General features: G+C 41.6%; 2 protein-coding genes across 2 annotated transcripts in view; both read left to right on the plus strand.

The window, feature by feature from the left end:
• The first annotated feature begins 8,458 nt into the window (after positions 1-8,458).
• On the plus strand, positions 8,459-19,874 carry LOC119482064 (zinc finger protein 501-like). The gene is made up of 4 exons (XM_037759457.1): positions 8,459-9,016; positions 13,158-13,287; positions 17,092-17,198; positions 17,283-19,874. Exons 1-4 carry the CDS (start codon positions 8,904-8,906, stop codon positions 18,475-18,477), a joined length of 1,545 nt encoding a protein of 514 aa, XP_037615385.1. The 5' UTR covers positions 8,459-8,903; the 3' UTR covers positions 18,478-19,874.
• Positions 12,940-25,773, plus strand: part of LOC119482058 (NACHT, LRR and PYD domains-containing protein 12-like) — a 32,579-nt gene continuing 19,745 nt past the window's right edge. The window contains exons 1-2 of the mRNA XM_037759444.1: positions 12,940-12,944; positions 25,413-25,562. Of these exons, the coding sequence (XP_037615372.1) occupies positions 25,432-25,562 (131 nt within the window). The 5' untranslated portion in view covers positions 12,940-12,944; positions 25,413-25,431. The remainder of the gene's footprint in view (positions 12,945-25,412; positions 25,563-25,773) is intronic.

Below are 25,773 nucleotides of genomic sequence, written 5' to 3' on the forward strand. Positions count from 1 at the left end.
CCGAAGACAGCCGAACTGTTTCCGACAATCTTCTTCTTTGAGGTTTATTGGAGATTGACAAACAACACTTTGGCGCCATACCGCCACCGAGTGGTATGGAGTGTGGAATATTCAACAACAACAACAACAACAAAAATCACATCTTCTCAATCATATTAATTCGTCTAAGATACTGAAATAGTCATCTATAAATTAATAATAAAATTACAAATAATAAAAATAACTATAAAATGCATTTCCTGCTGAAAATATGTGGGAATGGTGACAGCTGAAATTAATTGCAAAGCATTGCTGAAACTACAGAAATATTAAAGCGCAAATGAATTGCGCTGTACTCCTGAAAAACTGAGTTGTAAAACTGGCAGAGTTGAAAGCTGAATTGCATTTCACAAAAAAAAAGCTGAGAGCTGAAATACATTGCTAGAAAAGCTGGAAGCTACACTGTAATTCTGTCAAAGGTGGAAGTTGAAATTAATTAACTTGTTAGAAAGAAAGTAGTTTTTGGATGAAATTAACCTTTAAAACTGTAAATTGTTAGACAGAAAGTAGTATTTGGCTGGAATAAACTTTTAGAATTATAATTACTTGGACAGACAGTAGTATTTTGTTGGAATAAACCTTTAAAACTATGGGTACTTGGGCAGAAAGTATTATTTGGGTGGAAAACAAACTTAATGCCCATATATATATATATATATATATACAGCTCTGGAAAAAATTAAGAGACCACTTCAAAATTATCAGTTTCTCTGGTTTTACTATTTATTGGTATGTGTTTGAGTAAAATTAAAATGTTTGTTTTATTCTATAAACTATTGACAACATTTCTCCCAAATTTAAAAATAAAAATATTGTCATTTAGAGCATTTATTTGCAGAAAATGACAACTGGTCAAAATAACAAAAAAGATGCAGTGTTTTCAGATCTGGAATAATGCAAAGAAAACAAGTTCATATTAATTTTTAAACAACACAATACCAATGATTTAACTTAGGAAGAGTTCAGAAAACAATATTTGGTGGAATAACCTTGATTTACAATCACAGCTTTCATGCATCTTGGCATGCTCTCCACCAGTCTTTCACATTGCTGTTGGGTGACTTTATGCCACTCCTGGCGCAAAAATTCAAGCAGCTGCATCTTTGTTGTTATTTTGACCAGTTGTCATTTTCTGCAAATAAATGCTCTAAATGACAATATTTTTATTTGAAATTTGGGAGAAATGTTGTCAATAGTTTATAGAATAAAACAAACATTTTAATTTTACTCAAACACATACCAATAAATAGTAAAACCAGAGAAACTGATAATTTTGAAGTGGTCTCTTAATTTTTTCCAGAGCTGTATATATATGTGTGTGTATAAAGAGACGACCTGTGAGACGACCTGTGTAAATTAAATGTTCAATGCCCTCTAGTGGTCACTCTGAAGAACTGCAATATCACATTCGTCAAGTTAACATCAATGCAGCCATGTAAACACACGCGGAGGAACCCACAATATTGCAGTCATTTATCCTGAGTAAAGTGAAAATTCATCACTGATCATTTCCCCGACTTTGAAACTCTGGAACAATAAATGCTACTCCTATTTTATTGACTAACTCTTTGCTTACTCATTATGCAGAATGGCCCATTTCGGCTAAATATCATTGAATTATAATTTGTGATGCGTGTGTTCATAACTTTGATATTGCAGATGGTAAAGGTGTAGCTAAGTTTAAGTACTTTATATACTGCTGGGTAACTTAATCTGTGATAATACATCATAAGGTATTAGTTTATTTTTTTTATTTTGTATTAATAATCTGAATATGCAAAGTAACTTTAAAGCTGTCAAATAAATGTAGTGGAGTAAAAAGTACAATATTTGCTTTCAAAATGGAGTGGAGTGAAAGTAATATAAAATGTAAATACTCAAGTAAAGCACAAGTACCTCATAATTGTACTTTAGTACAGTACTTGAGTAAATGTAGTTACATTCCACCACTGCAGGTTATGCATATGTTCCCACTGATGTCTGGACATACAGGCATCCACTGAAACTGATGTGGACTCTCGGTTTCAGATTTTCCCTCAACTCTGGATAACACAGACTTCGTGCTGGTCTAGAGCAGGAAATGATGTATCACCACGTGGTACACGTCCCTTGTTTTCCTGCAGGGTGCTTCCCCATTGATGAACACAAACAACCACAGAGGAAAAACATTTTATAATTTAAAGGTGTTATTGGTAACATTGATAACATTCCGCCACTACATGTCACATTCTCCCTCCCCCGTTCCTTTGCATTTACTTCACAACAAGTCGTTGCCGGACACTTACTGTCAATCTCAGACATTTATCCGTGAAATGACAGTTACTTCACTTTCAAATGTAGCAATCACTCATCAAATTGACTTTTAATTTAAATTTCAAGTAACACTGAAATACATTCTTTATCTTAGACTTTAAAGTGAGCAAGCAAAAAGGCTGTTACAAGGATGTGGCTAAAATCTGAGCCACCCATCATTGACAAATGGATAGAAATAATATATGAAATATATCATTGAAATCAAAGAAAATATTTTTCCCTCAAAGTCCAAAGAGAAAAAAAATTCTGGATTTGGTCTAAGTCAGGGGTCAGCAACCTTTACTATCAAAAGAGCCATTTTAGGCAAAAAAAAATAAAAATCTGTCCATAGCCGCAAAACATTTGGGCATTGTGATGAAGGTAACACAGCTTATAGTCTAAGTATATAATATATAAGTCTAATGCAGTGAGGGCCAAAGAGCAAATGTACTACGGAGGGAGAAGACATAGAGGGAAAAAAAAATCGTAGATTTCCAGAATAAAGTCCTAACTTTACGAGAAAAAAAGTCGTAATATTACGAGAATAAAGTTATAACTATACTAGGAAAAAAGTCTTAATATTACGAGAATAAAGTCATAACTTAACGACAAAAAAAGTTGTAATATTACGAGAATAAAGTCATAACTTAACTGAGCTTGCCTTGCCATATGAACATTGTTGAATTAGATCCCACTGAATGGAAACAGGGGAAGAACATGATGGTGAGATGTGTAAGTGTAAATAAATGTAACTGATATAACGTTATACAGCGCACTGGACATTGATTTGTTTGTAGAGCACGCTTCCGAACAAGTTCTCCCGTCCGCCCCTCAGTGGCTTATAGATTTTCATATTTGTTTGTTAAAAGTCACTACAATTACAAGAATAAAGTCATAACTTAACAAGAAAAAAAGTCGTAATATTACGAGAATAAAGTCAAAGCATTACGAGAAAAAAAGGAAATAACACCTAAAATTACTAGATTATAATATTATGACTTTATTCTCATAATACTACGACTTTTTTGTCTTAAATTTATGACTTTATTCTCATAATATTACGACCTTTTTGTCTTAAACTTATGACTTTATTCTCATAATATTACGACTTTTTTTTCTCGTAAACTTCTGACTTCATTATAATAATATTATGACTTTTTTTTCTCGTAAACCTATGACTTTATTTTCATAATATTATGACTTTTTTCTCGTAAACCTATGACTTTATTCTCGAAATCTCAGATTTATTTTATTTTCCGGAATGTGGCCCTAATACTCCGTTGCACCGTCGTACCATAGACCTACAACAATGATAATAACGGCGCCTTTAATAACCATCACACATGGCAATGACCTAAGAGCTCATGACAAGGTCACTTGGACTGCAGAGGCTGAGCAGGCACTAGTGAACTTAAAAACTCAACTAGCCTCGACATCGACCATAGGACTGCCTGAACCAGCAAAACCATTTATTCAAACTGTGTGTGTTAAAGATGGTTATAAGTCATCTGTACTGCTACAGGATTTCGGGGGTAAAAGGAGACCTGTCGCGTATTACTCCTCTAAATTAGACCCAGTGACCCGCGGAATGCCACTGTGTCTCCAATCCGTTGTAGCAGCAGCTGTGGCAGTACAGACATCGCGACCACTAGTCTTGTACCAACCACTAACTTTGTTGGTACCCCACGAGGTCTCAATATTGTTATTAGAGCAGAAAACAGCATTTCTCTCTCCTGCCAGCCAACTGCATTGCATGACAGTTCTAATTTCACACCCAAATGTTGAAATAGAACGCTGCACTGTACTAAACCCTGCCACTCTTCTCCCCACACCAGGTGATGGGGAACCACACCATGACTGCCTAAAAGTGGTACACGCTGGGGCGCCTGGGTTAGCTCAGTTGGTAGAGCGGGCGTCCATGTATCAAGGCTTGGTCCTGACCGCGGCGGCCCGGGTTCGAATCCGGCCTGTGGCCCTTTCCGCATCCACTCTCTCTCTCCCCCCTTTCAAGACTCTATCCACTGTCCTCAATAAAAAATGGAAAAATGCCCCCCAAAAAAAATAACTTTAAAAAAAAAAAGAAAAAAAAAGTGGTACACGCTGTAACCAGCGCCCGTCCAGATCTGAAAGACACACCCCTTGACATGAGTGCTCCAGCTACAAAGATCCAAAAACTCAAGTGAATCATGTGGGCTGTGCAGTGACTGACACACATACAATTGTTCTCATGAAAAGACTGCCTGATCATCTCTCTGCTCAAGCTGCAGAGCTGATTGCTCTAACTAAAGCTTGTACACTAGCAAAAGATAAGAACTTAACTGTATATACAGAGAGTCAATATGCATTCTCAACATGCCATTGTTTTGTGGGAAACTGGGCCAACAGAGGGATGGTTACCTCAACAGGAAAACCCATCCACCACAAAGATCTCATTCTGAGTTTCTTGGCAGCGATCCAACTTCCATCTAAACTTGCCATTTGCAAATGTGCCGCTCACACAAAAGGGACTGACACTGTCTCCCAAGAAAATGCCCTAGCAGACTCAGCTGCCAAGATGGCTGCGGCGGTCCCACACACACACACGCACACACACCTACTGGTCGTAATAGAATATGTCTCCTTTGATGATCTAACTCAAATGCAAAATTCTGCTCCAGATGCAGAGAAACGACAGTGGAAACAGAAAGGGGCCTAATACAAAGACAAAGTGTGGTACTGCCCCTCGGGTAAACCGTGTTTGCCAAAAGCTTTGTTCCCATATGTACTAAAGTTGACGCATGGTCTTGAACATGTGTCAAAAGGAGGGATGGTACATATGGCTGACTATACTGGCATCTATATGGATTTAAATTATACTCAAAAATTTGTTGTTGACCAGTGTATGATCTGTGTAAAATACAATGCTGGGAGCGCCATTAAACAAACTTCTCTTTCTATTCCAGAGCCTGATGGCCCGTTCCAGCAACTGATGATGGATTTCATCGGACTAACTCACTCTGAGGGAAAGAAATACTGTCTAGTGGTCGTGATTGCATGGACCACCCATCTGGTGGAGGCCTATCCAACCAACAAAGCAAACAACATCATACCAAGATGGACCAAGACTATTCAGTGACAATGGCACTCACTTCAGAAACGAGGTCACGGACAACCTAGGAAAGTAGCTAGGTAATAATGTCCGCAGACACTGCTCCTAACACCCACAATCGGCGGGAATGGTGGAACGTGCAAATGGCACCCATTAAAACTGTATAAAATCATGGCTGAAACTAGCCTCGTACACTGGGCCAGAGCGTTGCCCATTGCTTTAACTCTGATGAGGGTAAGAAAAGGCCCTAAAGGCTTGTCACCTTTTGAGATAATCCATGCCCGACCATTTCCAACATGACACATGACTAAGGCTCCCCCGAGCCTGGGGGCCCCAGTGTATGATGAAATGTATGAATATTGTGCAAAACTAAAAAAAAAAACGTTCTCAAATCTACCACTCAGTAAAAAAATGCACTCCAAACGACCGAAGGAGGGAAGCTACATTCCATTGAACCAGGCGACTGGGTGCTGGTGAAAGACTTCCGGAGAAAATCCTGGAAAAAAACTCTTTTCCTGGGCCCATTCCAGGTTCTTCTGACGTCACCTACAGCAGTTTGAGTGGCTGAGAGAGAGACGTGGATACACGCCACACACTGCAAAAAGCTCCATCCAACTGGCCTGGTGAGACTGACATCACACAGTAAGCTGAGACAAACAACAACATTGTTGTGCAGAACCTGAGGAGAAGGCTGAGAGAATCACCGAGTGTGTCATGACTAGCTGTGTATGATTAGCTCACAGCTAGCTCATGAGCGCCCATAACTTTTAGATTAGGGGCGTATGCAGGTCCACTGCTCTCCATACTACACTACAATAGCAAGAAGACAGCAAGTGGCGTGCAGACGAGTCTCTGTGTCACCAACAAGGGAGATACACGCGCATTACACTTGCACCCTCCAACACATACACATAACATAGAGAAGGGACGACCATGGCACCCTTTCAGACACACTGGTTTCTGTGGTCTGAGGGGCACCATGTTCTCCCTCCTCTTTCTCACTTTCCTTATAGTCCTCCCACTCTTGTGGTTCTTGAGATCTCTACACCCAGACAAAAACGTGACTCGTCAACTGTAAACCATCGCACATTCATATACACACATGAAACACACGCTTCGCTATATCTGTTAGGAGACTGTCCTCCACAAAAACAATGCATTACTGATCCTTAACCACTGTATCTCAATGACGTGTTAATTTAAACCCTTACAAGATGTATTATCACTGATGACCATGATACATGTACTGTATAAAGATAGATAGATAGATAGATAGATACTTCATTGATCCAGAAGGAAATTTAGGCATCCAGTAGCTTAAACAACACATCCCAACACCAATACACCTTAAAAAGAGATAAAATCGAATAGAATAAAGTAAATAAAATAAAATAAAAATAAGATAATGGGTGCCTGGTTAGCTCAGTTGGTAGAGCGGGCGCCCATGTAACAGGCCTCAGTCCTGACCACGGTGGTCTGGGTTCGAATCCGGCCTGTGGCCCTTTCCGCATCCACTCTCTCTCTCCCCCCTTTCCAAGACTCTATCCACTGTCCTGTCAATAAAAAAAAAATAATGCGGTGAGTATGTAAACAATGTAAACTACACAACTAGAAGTGCACTTGGAGAGCGCAGACCTCCGCCAAGGCAGGTTTCATGTACGTCGCTGACCAGCAGCATTCTCGGGCACACCTTGTCCGGGCTGGCTGCCTTGCTGGGACTGGGACAGAGTCTCCTCAGTTCCCCTCTGACCTACAGGCATATATTGATAGTTACCACAGTTACATTCAGATCAAAGAATTTAGTTAATAAAATAGGAGTTGCATTTATTGTACCAGAGTTTCATATCTAAGTAGGGAAAAGGACCAGTGATGATTTATCAGTCTATACAGGAGAAATGCTCTCAATACTGTCAGCAGTGCAGTAGATAGAGGAGGCCAGACCATTGAGAGCAATCATTTGCTCAGACTCAGGTTCATCACTAGTTAGTTTACAGATTCAATTCAATTCAATTAAATTTATTTTTGTATAGCGTCAAATCACAACAGAAGTTCAGACAGCAGACCAGACATCTTGATTGAAATACACAACAAACATTTTACAGAATTCAAATGATGGGGCTTACAGTAATATGTTTATGGATACCAGCACACATGGGGGTCAAAGGAAATTAAATGGTAGATAAGGTTGCAAAGGAGGCTACAAAAAATAACTACATTGATTTGACCGTTAGCTTCAGCAAAACAGAAATGAAGAGATTGAATTATTAAACAGAAACTGAGGGAAAGGTGGCAGAAGCAATGGGAGGAAGAGAGGAAAGGACGGTGGTTTCACAGAGTTCAAAGGAAAGTGGGAGAAATGAGGTATGTAGGAAGGAACAGGAGAGATGAGACAATCATATCAAGACTTAGATTTGGACACACTGGACTAAACAGCACACTATTTAAAATAGGTAAACATGACACAGGTAGATGTAGTTACTGTAGACAAGAGGAAACGGTGGAGCATGTTGTGTTTCATTGTGAGAGATATGAGGAAGAAAGAAGATATTTGATTCAAGGCCTCAAAGAGATTAAAGTACACTTTGATTTAATAGATATTCTACAAAAGAATTCACGTTATATAATATTATTTCAGTATCTTAGACAAATTCATATGATTGGAAAAATATGTTTTTTTTAATATAATAAATATTAGCCAGACTGATCCACACTCCAGATCAGATGGTGGCGGTAATGCACCAAATCGTTGTTTACCAACCGCCAATAAACCTCGAAGAAGAAGAAGATAGTTGTTTCGTTAGCTGTTTGTCCGTTTCGAGGCGGCAGAGCTGCAGGTGAACCCGCACACACTCAGGTAAACACTTTAATAATGTTTCTTTGAGCCGGAAATCAAAGTGAATATAGCGTTAGCACGCTGGGCTAGCTGCGATGCTAACAGCTAGTTAGCCTGTTAGCTTCGGCCTGCTGCTGTGTGGCTAACTGCTAGCGTTAGCCTTAGCTCACTTTAGTGTGTGCTCGTGTTATCTGATTGAACTTCCGGTTCCTTTGTGTTTTAGTCCAGTTTGAGAGGAGTTTCTCAGTTTGTCTCAGTCGCTTTGCTTCGTTTCTACAATCATCCTCAACATTTGTAATCAGGAAGTGCGTTTCTCCAAACAGCTGGTCCAAACCTGTCTCTGTGAACTGTCTCTTTAACCAGATCACACACATTGAGGCTTTTCTATGTGGTCTTTGATAGTTTCCATGGAAACCAGAGCATTCCTCAGAGAAGAGCTGCAGCTGTTTTCACGCTAACATGGACCATGTTATCAGCACTACGTGGATGGGAGTAAAACCAGAGGAGACAGCAGGACCTGAATATCTCTGTGTGCTTTGATTTGTAGTGAGTCCAGGACAACAGAGTCCAGCAGTCAGAGTGGAGACCTGCTGGATCTCAGAGACCAGGACCACGAGCCCGTTTCAGAAAGCAGCTTTAACAAACTCTGAGATGGAAAAGTGTTCGGTTCCAGAACAGCTGATCAGAGTTTGTTCAATCAAATGTGAGGATGAAAACAGCCTTCATCAATGGAGCTCTGATACTACGATTCACCATGGCAACAGGTAAATAAGAGGCAGAGCCTCCATCTGAATCCAGTCCACCTAGAGATATTAATGCATGGATATGCTGACTGTGCACATTTCTCTTTGAAAAAGTCCCAGCAGGGAAAAGTGGCAAAAACACCATAAAGTTGAATTCAGTGTTGTCCATGAATTCATCTTTTAGCAGACTGACATTTCCTTAATGGATGATAAAGTGGTGAATGTGACTGTGTATTAGACTGTAGCCTACATTACATTTAAACAGATTTATTTTGCTTTAATGTGACGGGACAAAACACAGGAGCAGCAACTGAAGATGAAAAATTTCAAATCTATCCATCAGAGACAGAGAGACATGACTGTAAGCTCACAGTCTGATCCAGTAATAATGTGTTTGGTATCAGAATCAGAATCAGAATCAGAATGGTGTTTATTGCCAGGTGTAAGAGGTATACACTAGGAATTTTCTTTGGCATTATTGGTGCGAGACAAACTGTATAATAACAAAAGAATAGATAAAAACAAAAGAATAGATAAAAACGTTAGAATAAAATAATAAAAATGTACAATTTACAAATTACAAATAAGCTATAAACATGATATAAAGATAGTGCAAATATTGAGAGAGGGGGGAGAGTCAGTGTCGGCAGGGGGGGGGGGGGCAGTAGTGTGTGTGTGAGGGAGAGGACAGTCACAGGGGGGCGGATGGGCTGTTGGAGAGCCCCACTGCCATGGGGAAGAAACTGTTTTTGTGACGTGAGGTTTTGGTCCTGATGGACCTTAACCTCCTGCCAGATGGCAGAGTCTGAAAAAGATGGTGTCCAGGATGGGAGGGGTCGGCCACAATCTTCCCTACCCTCCTTAAGGTCCTGGAGGTGTACAGCTCCTGGAGGGAGGGAAGGTTGCAGCCGATCGCCTTCTCTGCAGCACGGATGACCCGCTGCAGCCTGGCCTTGTCCCTGGCGGGTGGCAGCGGCGAACCAGACGGTGATGGAGGAGGTGAGGATGGACTCGATGATGGCCGAGTAAAAGTGCACCATCATGGTCTGTGGCAGGTTGAATTTCTTCAACTGCCTCAGGAAGTACATCCTCTGCTGGGCCTTACTGGTGAGGGAGCTGATGTTTAGCTCCCACTTGAGGTCCTGGGCGATGGTCGTGCCCAGGAAACGGAACGACTCCGCCGTGTTGACTGGGGAGCCGCGCAGGATGAGGGGGGGGAGCGGGGCTTAGTTCCTCCTGAAGTCCACTACCATCTCCACTGTCTTCAGGGCGTTTAGCTCCATGTGGTTCTGGCTGCACCAGGATGCCAGATGGTCAACCTCCCATCTGTAGGCAGACTCGTCACCCTCGGAGATGAGGCCGATGAGGGTGGTGTCGTCTGCAAACTTAAGGAGCTTGACAGATTGGTGTCTGGAGGTGCAGCCGTTGGTGTACAGGGAGAAGAGCAGTGGGGAGAGAACGCAGCCTTGGGGGGCACCGGTGCTGATGGTCTGGGTGTCGGAGACTTGCTTCCCCAGCCTTACGTGCTGACTCCTGTCAGTTAGAAAGTCAGTGATCCACCTGCAGGTGGAGTCAGGCACGCTCAGCAGGGAAAGCTTGTCCTGTAGCAGAGCTGGGCTGATGGTGTTGAATGCGGAACTGAAGTCCACAAACAGCATCCTGGCATAGGAGCCAGGGGAGTCCAGATGCTGGAGAATGTAATGAAGGGCTAAATTTACTGCGTCGTCTACAGATCTGTTAGGTCTGTAGGCGAACTGCAGTGGGTCCAGCAGGGGGTTGGTTATTGTCTTTAGGTGTTGGAGCACAAGTCGTTCAAAGGTCTTCATTATCACAGAGGTCAGAGCGACGGGTCTGTAGTCCTGAAGACATGTGATCCTTGGCTTCTTGGGGACCGGGATGATGGTGGAGGCTTTGAAGCAGGACGGCACCCTGCAGTTTTCCAGGGAGGTGTTGAAAATCCCTGTAAACACTGGAGACAACTGGTCTGCACAGTGTTTCAGGGTTGCAGGTGAGACAGAGTCTGGGCCGGCTGCTTTGCGGGGGTTTTGTCCTTTGAAGAGCCTGTTGACTTCCTCCTCTTGGATGGACAGAGGTGTGAAGGGGGGGAGGGGTGTGCACAGGCTGGGTGCTTGTGGAGAAAGCTGGGGGTGCTTGTGTTGATTGCTGATGGCTGATGGCGGGGGGGAGAGGAGATGCAGCCAGGACCGTCACTACGTCTGTCAAATCTGCAGTAAAACTCATTCAGCTCATTTGCCAGTCGGAGGTCATTCGTGGAGTGGGACGGTTTAGGCTTATAGTTTGTGATCTGTCTCAGCCCTTTCCAGACTGAGGCAGAATCACTGGCTGAGAACTGTTCTTGTAGTTTCTCTGAATACTGCCGTTTGGCCTCCCTCACCGCCTTGCCAAACGCGTATTTAGCCTCTTTAAAGCCCTCCCTGTCACCACTCCTAAATGCCTCTTCCTTAACCAAACGAAGCTGTTTGAGTTTGGCTGTGAACCAGGGCTTCTCGTTGTTGTAGTGAACCCTGGTGCGCGTCGGTATACAGCTGTCCTCACAGAAGCTGATATACGACGTCACAGCCTCTGCATACTCGTCCAGACTGTCAGTGGCGGTCCTAAACATCTCCCAGTCCGTGCAGTCCAGGCACTCACGCAGATCCTCCACCGCCTCGCTGCTCCACTTCTTGGTCGTCCTCACAACCGGTCTAGCCAGTTTGACCCTCTGCCTGTAAGAGGGGATGAGGTGGACCAAGACGTGGTCGGAGTTTCCCAGCGCAGCGCGGGGAACGGCGTGATATGCGTCTCTGATGTTGCAGTAGCACTTGTCCAGCGTGTTCTCCTCTCTGGTCGGACATTTAACAAACTGTTTGTATTTTGGGAGTTCCTGTGATAAGTTCCCCTTGTTAAAGTCCCCAAGAACGATAACAAGAGAGTCCGGGTTTTTCCTCTCCACCTCCCGTATCTGGTCGGCAAGCAGCCGCTGCGCGAGCTCCACGTGAGCCTGAGGCGGGATGTAAACACCGACCAGAATGAAGGAGGAGAATTCACGGGGGGAATAAAATGGTTTAGAGTTGATAATAAATGATTCCAGATCCGGAGAACATGTCCGCTGAAGCACTGTCACGTCCTTGCACCAGCCGTCGTTAATATAGAAACATATTCCCCCTCCTTTTGTCTTGTGTGATAGCTCCGGGTCGCGGTCGGCTTGGAACAGCTGGAAGCCGGGCAGCTGCAGCGCAGAGTCCGGTATAGTTCCACACAACCACGACTCAGTAAAACACAAGACAGAAGAGAGGGAAAAGTCTCTGTTGGTACTGACCATCAGCAGCAACTCGTCCATTTTGTTGCACAGTGAGCGCACGTTGGAGAGGAATATCGCAGGCAGAGGAGTTTTTAGTCCTCTCTGTCTGAAGCGATTCAGCGCTCCAGAGCGCTTTCCTCTCCGGCGCTTCGCCGCTCGGCCAAGGGCCACAGCTCCCAGCAAAACGTGCATTAAAACTGCTGAAGGTGCCAGAAAATTTAAAGTGGTGATTTAAAGGTTAAATAGTGTAGATTTTAAATAGTAGACATCTATTTGGATCTTGGCTCAACAGCATTCAGTGACTTTATTTCAGCTATTTCAACAAATGGAATCAATTTAAACAGTCAGTGAAATGCTGTTAAAAGCCGTTCAGTCTATACGCAGCCTATTTAAAAAAACTCTCTTTCTAACTCCATTCTGCAGCTGCACCACCATCCTGCTCACTCAGAAATATGAACAGATAATCTACAATATTAGAGGAATTATGTTCCATCAGTGGGACCAGATAGAGATCATCATTCACTGATCCTACGTGTCTGAGCTTCATACTGATCTTTACTCTTTAAACTGAGATTACACATTATGAGCAATAAACATTTTAGTGGAACGGCTCTAACAGACTGACAGCTGTCTGTGTTCAGAGTCACAGTGTTATAAAGAAGGACATGCAGAGGTTTTATTCTGAGCTGAGGGTCACTTGATGCTGTGTGATATTTGAATGTTCAAAGAAATGACTGACAACACATAGAAGAGTAACTTTAGACAGTCCAGAGTAACAAACTAATATCTGACACACAGTAAACCTTCAATACGGACTGAATGAATGAGGAAATAAAACACTAATCACACTTTCTGAAACAGAGACCAGGACCAGGACCAGGAGCACTACAAGAGCGAAACAGAGGAGGACCAGCAGAACCCGGACCAGCGGAGCAACAAGGTCCCCAGAAGATCAGCAGCAGGCTCGTCCTCTGATACCAACAATGTTCAGGTCACTGTTCATGACTTCATGGCTTCATAACAACACTGAAGACACGAGGAAGAGTCAATAACTAAGTAAATTACTGTTTAAACGACACAAAACTGATGTTTTTACCCACAAAACTGTGTTGAAAAATGACACATGCGCAGGTAGAAGGAAGTTACCACTTTTATTGTGTAGTAGAGTAACGTGATGTCATATCCGTTTCAAAAACAAAACAAAAGCCAAAGGTAGAAAGCAGAAAACGGTGGAGGGTCCGCGGGGATATGACCTGCAGCCTCACCAGTGTTTCCTCTATACACACCTGTGAGTAAAGAACAAGAATCTTTACACTTACCTGATGTCAGCACAACGATTATAACAACAAGCACCGGGTAGATGTCAACAATGAAGCATCGATGCTGATCACCGATTCAGGATTATCCTTCGTCGAAAAGGAAAACATTCAACTTCACCGTAGTTATGTTGCCTACTGAAGCCTCAAGAGCTATGGCTTAGCCACTGGTGTGCCTGTTCCACCCAAAGAAGCAGCTGGCACACCCAAAAATCAGATACAGAATTAATTTTTAGTTATAGCCTTAGTAAAACGAGCTGGGTCACGTCACGTCCATCAACACATGCGCAGTAATATCTGGTCTGCAATCGCCGAAATTGAGCCAATAGCAATGCACGACTGCGGCTTCAGTGACACTGTGCATGTGACATAATCCCCCCCCCCATCCTATACAAAAGTAGATTCAGGCACCTCTAGAACAATATTTTGGTTTAAACAATCAACATTATGAACTGTGGAAGCTGGGAAGCTCTAGTATGAGATTACACAAAGCAAAATTAAAAACAAGATTTCACCAAAACCATAGAAGCAGGAATTGGACAGTCATATGGAATTGTGATTTCAAAGTAAAGAGAGATATGAAAAAAAGCACTTAGAATTAACGATTCAGAACAAGACGCACTTAAGTACTAACAAACGTAGAATAAGTCTTTTAAAATGATAATTCCAGCTTGAAATGTGAACTAACTGTTAAACTGTCACTTTAAGGGCCAGCGGGATTCAAATTGAAAATACATAACATTCAAAAAGAGGGCAAAGTCATCATTTGTGATAACAGCTCCAAAGAGCCAGTATAAAACCAGCCTAAATAAAGTATTGTTTGCTTGTAAATATTTGCAACCGTCTGTAAACTGTATGTAGCCTAACAAGAGTGCAGCGCAAAAACACTCAACTATGGGCCGGATAAATGAACATGTTCACCCATGTAAACAAACCCCATGTGGCAGTTAACATACGCCGCACAACGTGTAAAATGGTAGGGCTATAGACAGTGCTACCTCTCATCCAGTGGGCCCAAAGTCAAGTGGAGTATATTTGAGAGGAAGATTTTCTCCATTGAGTTACATTGTAAAAAAAGGGAAAAAAGCTTAATATTTAAAAAGTATAAATAGTAGAAACAAGAAAAGATATAGCACTAATGTCCTAAAAGAGCTAAATATTTTGATAGTTGAATGTTTTTTGTAGCTGAAAGTGTGCAGAAGTAGTTCGAGTCTAAAAAACGTACAGAAGAAATAGAAGGAGAAGAAGAGCTAGAAAATGTATTTCCCGCTGAAAATGCGTGGGAATGCTGACAACTGAAATAATTGCAAAGCATTGCTGAAAATGCAGAAATGGGAAATGACTTGCCTAAAAATGTTTAAGCTCAAATGCATTGCACTGCATTGCTGAAAAACTTAAAAGTTGAAATGTACAATTGGCAGAGTTGGAATCTGAACTGCATTACCTAAAGAAGCTAAGAGCTGAAATGCATTGCTAGAAAAGCTGGAAGCTAAACTGTAATACTGTCAAAAGTGGTACATTTGAATTTTCCTGAATAGCCGGAAGGAAGAAATGCTTTGTATGTATATCAGACAGATGAACTGCATTGCTAAACACAAAGGGAGAGAGAGAGTAGTATTTGGGTGAAATAAACCTTTAAAACTATAAGTCATTAGTAGGGGTGTAACGATTCATCTACTACATCGATGTATCGATTTATATTCCTACGATACAACTACATCGATAGGTATTCGGCAAGTTGTCCTTCACGGGAGACGTATATCGATATCAAATCGATTTGAAACGCAAAAATCGATTGTATCGATATTAAGGACTTGCACCTCGTATTTAAGGACGACAAGCGTTATATGAAAGTGTTTTTAAGCACTTTATTTATTTTTTTATTAAATATTGCACTACCTTGTATCTTGAGAAAAGCAGCAGGTTCTGCTACAGCAGAGACTCCGGCCCTGGAGACCAAAGCTACTGTCTCCCCCGCGTCCTCCGACCTCGGCCAACACTGTTTTTCAAGATAGGCTTCACTAGATAGAACTTTGCGGTTTCAGTGCTTCCGTGTAGTTTGTGTTGGAGTCTTGTCTGAACAGCGTAGCCACGCGCGAGCGCGCATGGGACACCGACCCGCAACGATTTATACGTTTAAGAAGTTACACACAGTCCCTTTAAAACTATAAGTCGTTACATAAAGTAGTATTTGGGTGGAATAAACCTTTAAAACTATAAGTCTAGAGAGAGCTCCATCAGACAGAGTCTGATGGAGCTCTAATCAGCCAGTCAGAAACACCTGTTTGTGTCTGAAAGTGCTGAGTCATGTTTGGGAATGATTGGTGAAAACACAGAAGAAGGTACTACATGAAAAAGACCCCCTCAGTTACAAACGATAAGTTGTATAGCTGAAATATCTTCAGTTTGAGCACCTCAAGACTTTGATGAAGGTGTAGACGTGTCATTTGTGTGGATAAAGTTAAAAATTACTGAGAACTGACAGTTTAATCACATTTGAGTTTTTGCCCAAATCTTTCAGAGATGAATTAACATTGCAGCGGATGAGAGAGAGACAGAGGAATCTCTTGGTGCTTTATAACAGATAATTCCCAAACTGCAAGACCTATTGCTAAAATGGGCACATTATCTGAAAGAAGACAAAAATATTTACGTTTTGATGTATTAATTGTGTATGAGGAGTGGAAGTTGTGGCACCAACAAGGTTTTTTGCCAGAAAATTTTGAAAAAAGGAAAAACTCAGGGAGTGTTAGTGTGAGTGATGTCATCACTGTAAAGCAGCACAATACACACCCCTTATAAACTCAGAAAAAGTCTGTAAAAAGCACGAAACTTAAACTGTGATGAATTAAAAACTGTAAAAGATGTCAAAAAGCTGAATCATAGCTTAATAGTTCAAAGACTTGTAACCCGTTTCAAGTTTAAATGAAGTCTGTAGCTCAAAGTATGCGGAAGGAGTAGCATTTCAAAGTGGAGTATGTTTAAGAGGATTTGAAGATTTTCTCCATTGTGTTACATTGTAATTTTTTTTTGAAAAAAGCTTAAAATTTTCAGCAAGCTTGGTTATTAGCAAATATTCAAAAATATTCATATTAATAACATTTTTGATGTTAATAAAATGATTAATAAGCATTTATAATAACAATGGGGCACCACCCTGGGATCAGGGACTAATAACTGAACCGTTGATAACGTCTCAAACAGGTTTATCACTCATAATGTCAGTATTTAAAGACTACTTTACATTCATGAGGTGAATGGTGAAGAAGTTAATCCGAGCACTGACTACCATGTACACTACCTGCTCAGCATCAGCAGACAGACTCAGTTAGAGACTAGCTGGTGAACATAGTGGAGCATTTAGCAGCTAAAGAATATTGCTAAGTAGGTTTACACATACAAGGAATTTGCCTTGGTGTTTTTGGTGTTTAACAATAAACATAGACTCTCTCTCTCTCTCTGTATGTCTGTTGCTATAGAAACGGAGAGGAAGAAAGAGAGTTCACACTGGAGAGAAACTACATAGCTGTGACCAATGTGAGAAAACTTTCACTTGGGGGTGTGACCTCAAAGTCCACAAATGCAGTCACACTGGAGAGAAACCCTACAGCTGTGATGAATGTGGGGCAGCTATCAATGAATCAGGTGGCCTAAAAACACATCAATGCATTCACACTGGAGAGAAACTGTACAGCTGTGACCAATGTGGGAAAACTTTTTCTGATGGTGGAGCCTTTAAAGTCCACCAACGCATTCACACTGGAGAGAAACCGTACAGCTGTGATGAGTGTGGGGCAGCTTTCACTATATCGGGTAACCTGAAAAAACATCAACGCATACACACTGGAGAGAAACCCTATAGCTGTGAAGAATGTGGGGCAGCTTTCACTCAATCAGGAGAACTAAAAACACATCAACGCATTCACACTGGAGAGAAACCCTACAGCTGTGACGAATGTGGGGCAGCTTTTAGACAACAGAGTGACTTAATCGTACATCAACGTTTTCACACTGGAGAGAAACCATACTGGTGTGATGAATGTGGGACAGCTTTCACTACATCAAGTGACCTGAAAAAGCATCAACGCATTCACACTGGAGAGAAACCCTACAGCTGTGATGAATGTGGGGCAGCTTTTGCTCAGTCAGGTGACCTGAAAAAGCATCAACGCATTCACACTGGAGAGAAACCCTACAACTGTGATGAATGTGGGCTAGCTTTCCGGTGCCAGAGTCATCTAAAAACACATCACCGCATTCACACTGGAGAGAAACCCTACCGCTGTGATGAATGTGGTTCAGCTTTCCGGCGCCAGAGTTCCCTAGAAATACATCAACGCGTTCACACTGGAGACAAACCCTACAGCTGTGATGAATGTGGGGCAGCTTTCAATCAGTCAGGTGACCTGAAAAAGCATCAACGTATTCACACTGGAGAGAAACCGTACTGGTGTGACCAATGTGGGAAAACATTTACTCGGGCTAGTTCCCTTAAAATACACCAGCGCATTCACAGTGGAGAGAAACCGTACCGGTGTGAACAATGTGGGAAAACTTATACGCAGAACACTAACCTTAAAATCCACCAACGCATTCACACTGGAGAAAAACCGTACTGGTGTGACCAATGTGGGAAAACGTTTTCTGCCAGTGAATATCTTAAAGTCCACCAACACATTCACACTGGAGAGAAACCGCACAGCTGTGACCAATGTGGTAAAACTTTTTCTGTGGGTAGTTCCCTGAAAGCCCACCAACGCATTCACACTGGAGAGAAACCGTACTGGTGTGACCAATGTGGGAAAACCTTTTCTCAGAGTAGTCACCTTAAAAGACACCAACGCATTCACACTGCATCGTTATGAATGTTTTTCAGAGCCCAGCTAGATGTTTCCTCCTGCCTCCTCCCCATGCCCTGATAGCTGTGTTGTTATATTCTGAGCTTCTCTACACATTGAAGGCTGACCAACAGTAAATTCATATTCTAAACAGTATGTATGTAATCGTGGCTATGACTACATACTTGGACCACCAGAAACTTCCCAGTGGGACTACATTATGAGGCTGAACTGTCAGAACATCTGGAAGAGTCTTCCAATCACAAGGAGCTCAGAACCCACCACAAACCTTTAAAAATCTTAAAGAAAAATTCAGTTTTTCTTCAACCTGACGTATTTCCCATAAATGTAACTTTTGTGAATGGGGTCACGCTAACTTTGCACTCACCACCTCTGTTATAAAGATTCAGGGAAATAAGGACTAGTGCAGAACATTGATATTAGGGACAGCTGGTCGAGCCTCCTACAACTTTCTATAAAGTATTAATTTACAAGCAGTCTGGTTAAGCTCACAGAGGAGTAACAACCACAAGACTTAGTACCCATCCTGACCATGTGAGCTGTTTATTGAATTATGGATTAAAGGCCCTGACATCTGGTTCCTCCCAAAGACTCAGAGAAGCGGTGAAGACCAACCAGTAAGACACAATGAACTGATGATGAGAATCAGAATTAAACTAATTCTGCCATTAATATGTACAAAGTTAATGTGCTATGCTTAACTAAACATCTGAAAAGATCTGAAGTTTGTTGTACAGGTTGGAGCTCTGAACACTGCCTAAAGCTTGTAGATCAAAACCTTCCCTTTATATTAATCACTTGGTTAGATCTTGCCAGCCTACAGACATGTTATTTCAAGTATTATATTAGGGGTGTAACGATTTATCCACTATATCGATATATCGATTTATATTCCTCGGATACAACTACATCGATAGGTACTCGGCAAGTTGTCCTTCACGGGAGACGTATATCGATATAAAATCGATTTGAAACGTAAAAATCGATTGTATCGATATTAAGGATTTGCACCTTGTATTTAAAGACGACAAACGTTATATGAAAGTGTTTTTAAGCACTTGAATTAGTAAAGTAAACTCCGGTTCTCCAAACATGCGGCGGCTTGCCAGCTCTGCCCTCTGCAGCGCGAGCGCGCATCCATGGCGTGCATGCAGACGAACGGAGCACTGGACTCCTCCTTTCTCACCTGGTAGCGGCGTGGAGGGAGACGAGCAGCGGTCTGCATGAGACACAAGCACTTTCCCCGTGCGTTGTCGGTTTTTCATTCAGAGGAAATTACTTTCACTTTCCCCGTCATGATATCTACTGTATGTGAACGCAGCATCAGCCTCACGTATCCAGCCGGAGAGCAGACGGTCCGCGAGGCAAATTATCAAGACGGGAGTAAAGTAAAAAAAAACAAAACAAAACAGAAATTAGTTAGTCTAACATAGTTTTAAAATGTTTCTACAGATGTTTTCATGTATGAAAAGAGCCCAAATGAACCCTGTAGGTGGACTACTTGATTATTATAAGTAGATTATTTAAACAGCGTTTGTAGAGGACTGATTATTGTCCCAAGCTTTTTGATATAAGCGGTTGATCACTGTATTATTGCTCTACAGTTTATATTGAAAATGAGGACAGAAGCAGCAGGTTAAACCACTGTTCATTTAACTTGAATAGAAGTTGGTTTATTTATTTTTTTGTTAAATATTAACCTGCCTTGTATCTTGAGAACTGAATCAGCAGGTCCTGAAGTTGCACTTTTTATTATTTTCTAATAAAAGGTGTATGTATTTGCCATTAATCGTTGTTTACTTGTTTATATCCATAATTAATTTATCCCTGATTCCCTTACAAGAAAAACTTTGAGGAATCCTGACCTGTACTGTCCAGTATCAGCTATTTATTTCACAGTCACACTGACTGAATTTTTGGCAAAAAAAGTTACTGTATCGATTTCAAATCATTGAATCGTATCGTATTGCTCTAGATGAGCCAAATATCGTCCTGAATCGTATCGGAACCATGGAAATCGTATCGTATCGTTGTAAAAATGTATCATTACACCCCTGCATTATATACATGTGTGTTCTATGTAGTCTATGTTGAATTCTAACTGTCATGTTGGTAACTTGTATCTCCCTGAGGCCCAGTCTCACAGACATGTCTGCTTCATGGGAGCGACCCCTTCCCTTTTGCCTCTTGCTCTCATCGAGACAGATCTGTGCCACATGTTGAGATCAATCATATTCTTTCATTTACTTTGTAATTAGTGCACATATACTGTATATCTATGTATATAAGCCTGTCTGTTGTAGTGTTTGTATGTCTACATGTTATGATAACAAGGTTTACCTATGTTGAACTCTCATGTCTGGTGATGTGTTACAGCTCTGGCCGTATATTGAATTGTAGATGTATTTTGTGTCAGAGTGAGTTTCTCTCCATCTAGTGAGGATCTTTTCCCATTTGGTGCTCTCTCTCTCTCTAAGTTGGCTGGAGGTGTGGGTTCGGTCTGGGGTGAGTTGGCTGCTGATTAATCCCTCCATCATCTCGGCAGTTTTAAATGCTCTGGTGCCCAGCAGTCCAGGGACAGCTAACTGACAGCAGCCTCATTCTTTCCTCGGACTCCAAACCTTATAGTTAAACTTGTGACTTAGTATAGAATTAGTAGCCTTAGTGCTCGAGTGGTTTTTGCAATTGTATATCTTTTTGTAGTCTTTTTCTTTGTTTAAAAAAATAGCAATTGATTGGTAGGGGTGAACTGCCGTTTTTCTTTTATTAACTTTTCTCATGTTTATCTGCTGTATCCTAGGGAGTCAGATTTAGTAACTTTATTTTTGTTTGCTTGATTATTTTGTTTAAGGTTAGTCAGGTTGTTGAAAAGATAGATTTTGTTTGTTGTTTTGGCCTTTGTTCACCCTGAGTTATATTGTCTCATTGTATTGTTTGTTAAATTGAGTTTTAATAATACATCTTTTTTACTTAACTCAAAATCTAGTCCTGAGACTGTGGTTTGGGGACCGGGGAGGGAATATCCTTTATATTTTTATGTACACCTCTCTTGTCATGGCTCATGAGCCGGGTCATGACACTCATAAACACATCAAGTTAAAAAGCACACACACACACACACACACACACACACACACACACACACACACACACACACACACATACGTGTTTACAGACAATATTATTTACTTTTGAAAAAACGTGACAAATAGGGACGTGCCTTTCCCAAGGTCCTAGAGACCTGGGAATAAAAGTATTTCCGAGCCATGCGTCTATGAATACATCCATCTGTTGAGATGTTGTCTAAGGCTTTAATGCTGCGAAGGCTCTAGATCAGGGGTGTCAAACGTACGGCCCGCGGGCCGGATCAGGCCCGCAAATGGGTTTAATCCGGCCCGCGAGATGATTTTGCAAAGCATAAAAAGGAGCTGCAATTTTTCAATGAAAGAAACTGCTGTTCTAAATGTGTCCACTGGATGTCGCAATAGCAATTCTGGGGGAAATGTTGTTTGTTGTCCCCCATAAAATGAATCTAAATGAATTAAAAAACTCTATTACTTTTCTTAAAATTATTCAATTTGTTAAGAACCATCCTTCTTTTCATCCGTGGTTAATGGAAATTGGGCTTTTACCACCTTTTCGATCCTGCCAATCTTGTAAAGAAACAATGTCTTTGGGCAAGAGAAAATGCAGTGATGGTGTATAAACAAGCAAACTGTTTATACCGGGGCTAAGCAAGTAGGCTACAGCTAGTCCGGAGCTAGCTTGTCATTCTGCCTGCCCGATTTGAACATTACGTGCTTTGGCACCCTCATTGCCCCAAAATGTCTCTGTCAAAAAAGAGAAAAGTGGACGCAGAGTGCAGACTGTTCCAAGAAAAATGGTCATCCTCCTATTTCTTCACAGAAGTGAATGGGAAAGCTGTGTGTTTGTTGTGTTTACAGCAAGTTTCAGTGCTGAAAGAATATAACGTTCGTCGCCACTATGAGACTCTTCATGCCGACAAATACAACAACGTTAAAGGACAACAGAGAAGAGAGAAGGTGAATGAGTTGTTGGCGGGTCTGAAGAAACAGCAGTCTGTGTTTACTCATAGCCGAGAAATCAGTGACGCTGCAGTGAAAGCTAGCTACCTTATTGCTAATGAAATTGCGGTGGCTTCAAAGCCATTCAGTGAGGGGGAATTTGTGAAAACATGCATGCTGAAGGCTGCGGAGATTGTGTGCCCTGAAAAGCGCCAGGCTTTTTCAAATATCAACCTGACAAGAAACACAGTTGCAGACAGGATTTCTGATCTTTCGGCGGATTTGGACAGCCAATTGAAGCGCAAAGTAAAGTCATTTATTGCGTTTTCAGTTGCAATTGCCGAAAGCACTGACATTACAGATGTTGCACAACTGGCCATATTCATCCGCGGAGTTGATGACACTTTGACCGTCACCGAGGAGTTCGTGGAGTTGGTGCCAATGACGGATACCACAACAGCAGCTGATATTTTCACCGCACTCATCGGCGCCCTGGACAGGGTCGGAGTGGACTGGTCCCGCGCTGTCAGCCTAGCTACAGATGGTGCGCCCTCAATGATCGGGAAAAAAGCAGGTGTTGTGACAAAGTTAAGAGAGAAAGTGCAGACTGCAAATGGAGAACGTGATTTTTGGACTTTTCACTGTATTTTGCATCAGGAGGCTTTGTGTTGCAAGTCATTAAAGATGGATAACGTCATGAAGGTGGTCGTCCAAACTGTTAATTTCATCCGATCCAGAGGCCTGAATCACCAACCATGGGCTGCCATACCACACCGAGGTAAGATGGTTAAGCCGAGGTGCTGTGCTGAGGCGTTTCTTTGAATTACGAGAGGAAATTGAACAGTTCATGGAAAAAAAGGGCAAACCAGTGTTAGAATTTCAGTCCACAGAATGGATGCAGGACCTTGCATTTATGGTGGATGTTACAGAGCACTTGAATAACTTGAACAAAATGCTGCAAGGGCGCAACAAAGTTGTCACGCAGTATTATGACAGCGTATGTGCGTTCAAGTTGAAGCTGTCATTGTGGGAGACGCAACTCACAGGTGGTGATGCAGCTCACTTTCCTTGTCTGAAAGATGTGTGCGCGACCCAACATGCCGCAGACATGAAGCGGTTCAAAGATAAAATAACGGGACTATTGCGGGAGTTTGAGCAACGTTTTCAGATTTTTGGTGAACTGGAGAAAGACTTCAACGTTTTTTGCTCGCCATTCACCGCGAATGCCTCTGATCTGCCCGTCAACATCCAACTTGAAATAATAGACTTGCAGTGTGACTCAGATTTGAAGGGCAAATTTGCCGCAGCTGGCTTGGACACATTTTATCAGTATCTCTTGCCACGTTACCCCAACTTGACAGCCCCTGCTGCAAAAATGTTGTGCATGTTTGGAACCACATATCTTTGTGAGCAAGTTTTCTCTGTAAATGAGCATCAATAAAACAAATCTGCACTCAAGGCTCATGAACAAGCACTTGAATAACATCCTGAAATTGGCTGCCACTCAGGATGTGACGCCTGATATTGATGCACTTGTGAAAGCTAAAAGATGCCAGGTTTCAGGAGTGAAATAAACAAAACGCTGCATGAGACACTGCACCCTGATATAGTTCTGTGAAAATGATTGTCTTCTGTGGAAATTTAAAGAAAGTGAACAGTGTGTGATTTACTGTAATAATGTCAGTCACTTCAATTCATAAGTTTGGTTTGTTGAAATTGTTCATGCATTGCACAGCTTTTATTTTTCTATCAATAAATAGTTTAGCCTACAAGGCAGGGAGTAACTCAACCCTCTTGAATAGTTTCTACCTCAGTTTGTATGGTTTGTTGAGTTAGCACAGGATTAATATGTGGAAATGACAAATGAGGTATTTGATACCTAGAAGAGTTGTTTTATTTATTTATTATTTATTTCGTATTTTGTTCAATCCCAGATAGGCTGTGACTTAAAGTTTAATGGCTTTGTAGATACACTGAGACGAAGTTTAAGTTCCAATCACTGAGGCATTGTGTTCTTGAAATTGCACCAATTTTTTCCTCAGAATTTTCAACTAACTTGAAGTGTTTTGTCAAGAGGATTATTTGTGATGTGTACATTTTCAGAATGTGCTTGTACTATTTTGGACCAAAGTAAAACAAAGAAAACAGTCTGAAGTTGTCGTTATTTTTAAGTTATTATGCCATGATTTTACCGGTCCGGCCCACTTGAGAATAGATTTTTCTCCATGTGGCCCCTGAGCTAAAATGAGTTTGACACCCCTGCTCTAGATATACTGTGGTGAGCGCGGAAAAATGAGGACGCCAAAAATGTCTGTTATTGAAGGTGTGTTATCATAGAATTATCCTCATTTGTCATGAAAACAAGTACACACACCCCCCCCCCACACACACACACACACACCCAGACACACACCCAGATGAACTCACCTGACTTCCTGTAAATGGAGAGAGGAGGAGCAACACTTTCCAGGTGATCCAGGGACATGAACAGGAAGGGAACCTTGACTCTTGAAGTGTTCATTGACTCCATTTAGAGTCAACAGAGCAGAAGGATGAAGACTGAAGGCTGAAGGCTGAAGCAGGGTGAGTGTTATTCCAACATTTTATTATTTCATTGTCAAAGTCTCTGAGTCAGTTTCCTCCCTGTGGACTGTAGAGGAGAGAACTCAACAGTTTGATTCATCTGTGAACACAAAGTCTTGACTGGCTGAATAATACTCATTAAACCTGCCGTAACCCAAGAAAACAAGAAGAGATTTAAAGACAACTGACCAGGTGGATGCTGGATGGTTTTATTATACTGTGTGTGTGTGTGTGTTACTTCCTGTTCTCTCAGTCTTGCCTTTGACTCTTGAACAAACTTGTTTCCTTTAAATGATCTGAACTCACAGTCAGTGTTCCTGTTTTACCTCTCAGACTGACTTCAGATCAGAAGATGAGTGATCGTGTGGAGGAAGAGGAGGACAGAGCAGAGCCTCTAGTCTCTGGCTGTCTGTCTATAAAGAGTGACGAGTCCAAAGATCATCCTCCACTCTTCAGTAATGAACCTGGAACCTCAGAGTCAAAGTAAGAGACTGTTTTTACTGTAAGCTGACCCGGGGGACGATAATGCATTGAGGATGAAGACAAAACGTTCTGCTAAAAGATTAATATTCCTCAAAATGCAGCTTCATGTTGTACTGATTGAGCAAGAAGAAGTGTCATTTCTGGCTACCATCTATTGCAACTGTTGCAACTCAGGAAAATGGCTTGAATTATTTTTTATTATGCAACAGAT

This window comes from Sebastes umbrosus, chromosome 22 (assembly GCF_015220745.1).
Source record: "Sebastes umbrosus isolate fSebUmb1 chromosome 22, fSebUmb1.pri, whole genome shotgun sequence".
NCBI lineage: Eukaryota > Metazoa > Chordata > Actinopteri > Perciformes > Sebastidae > Sebastes > Sebastes umbrosus.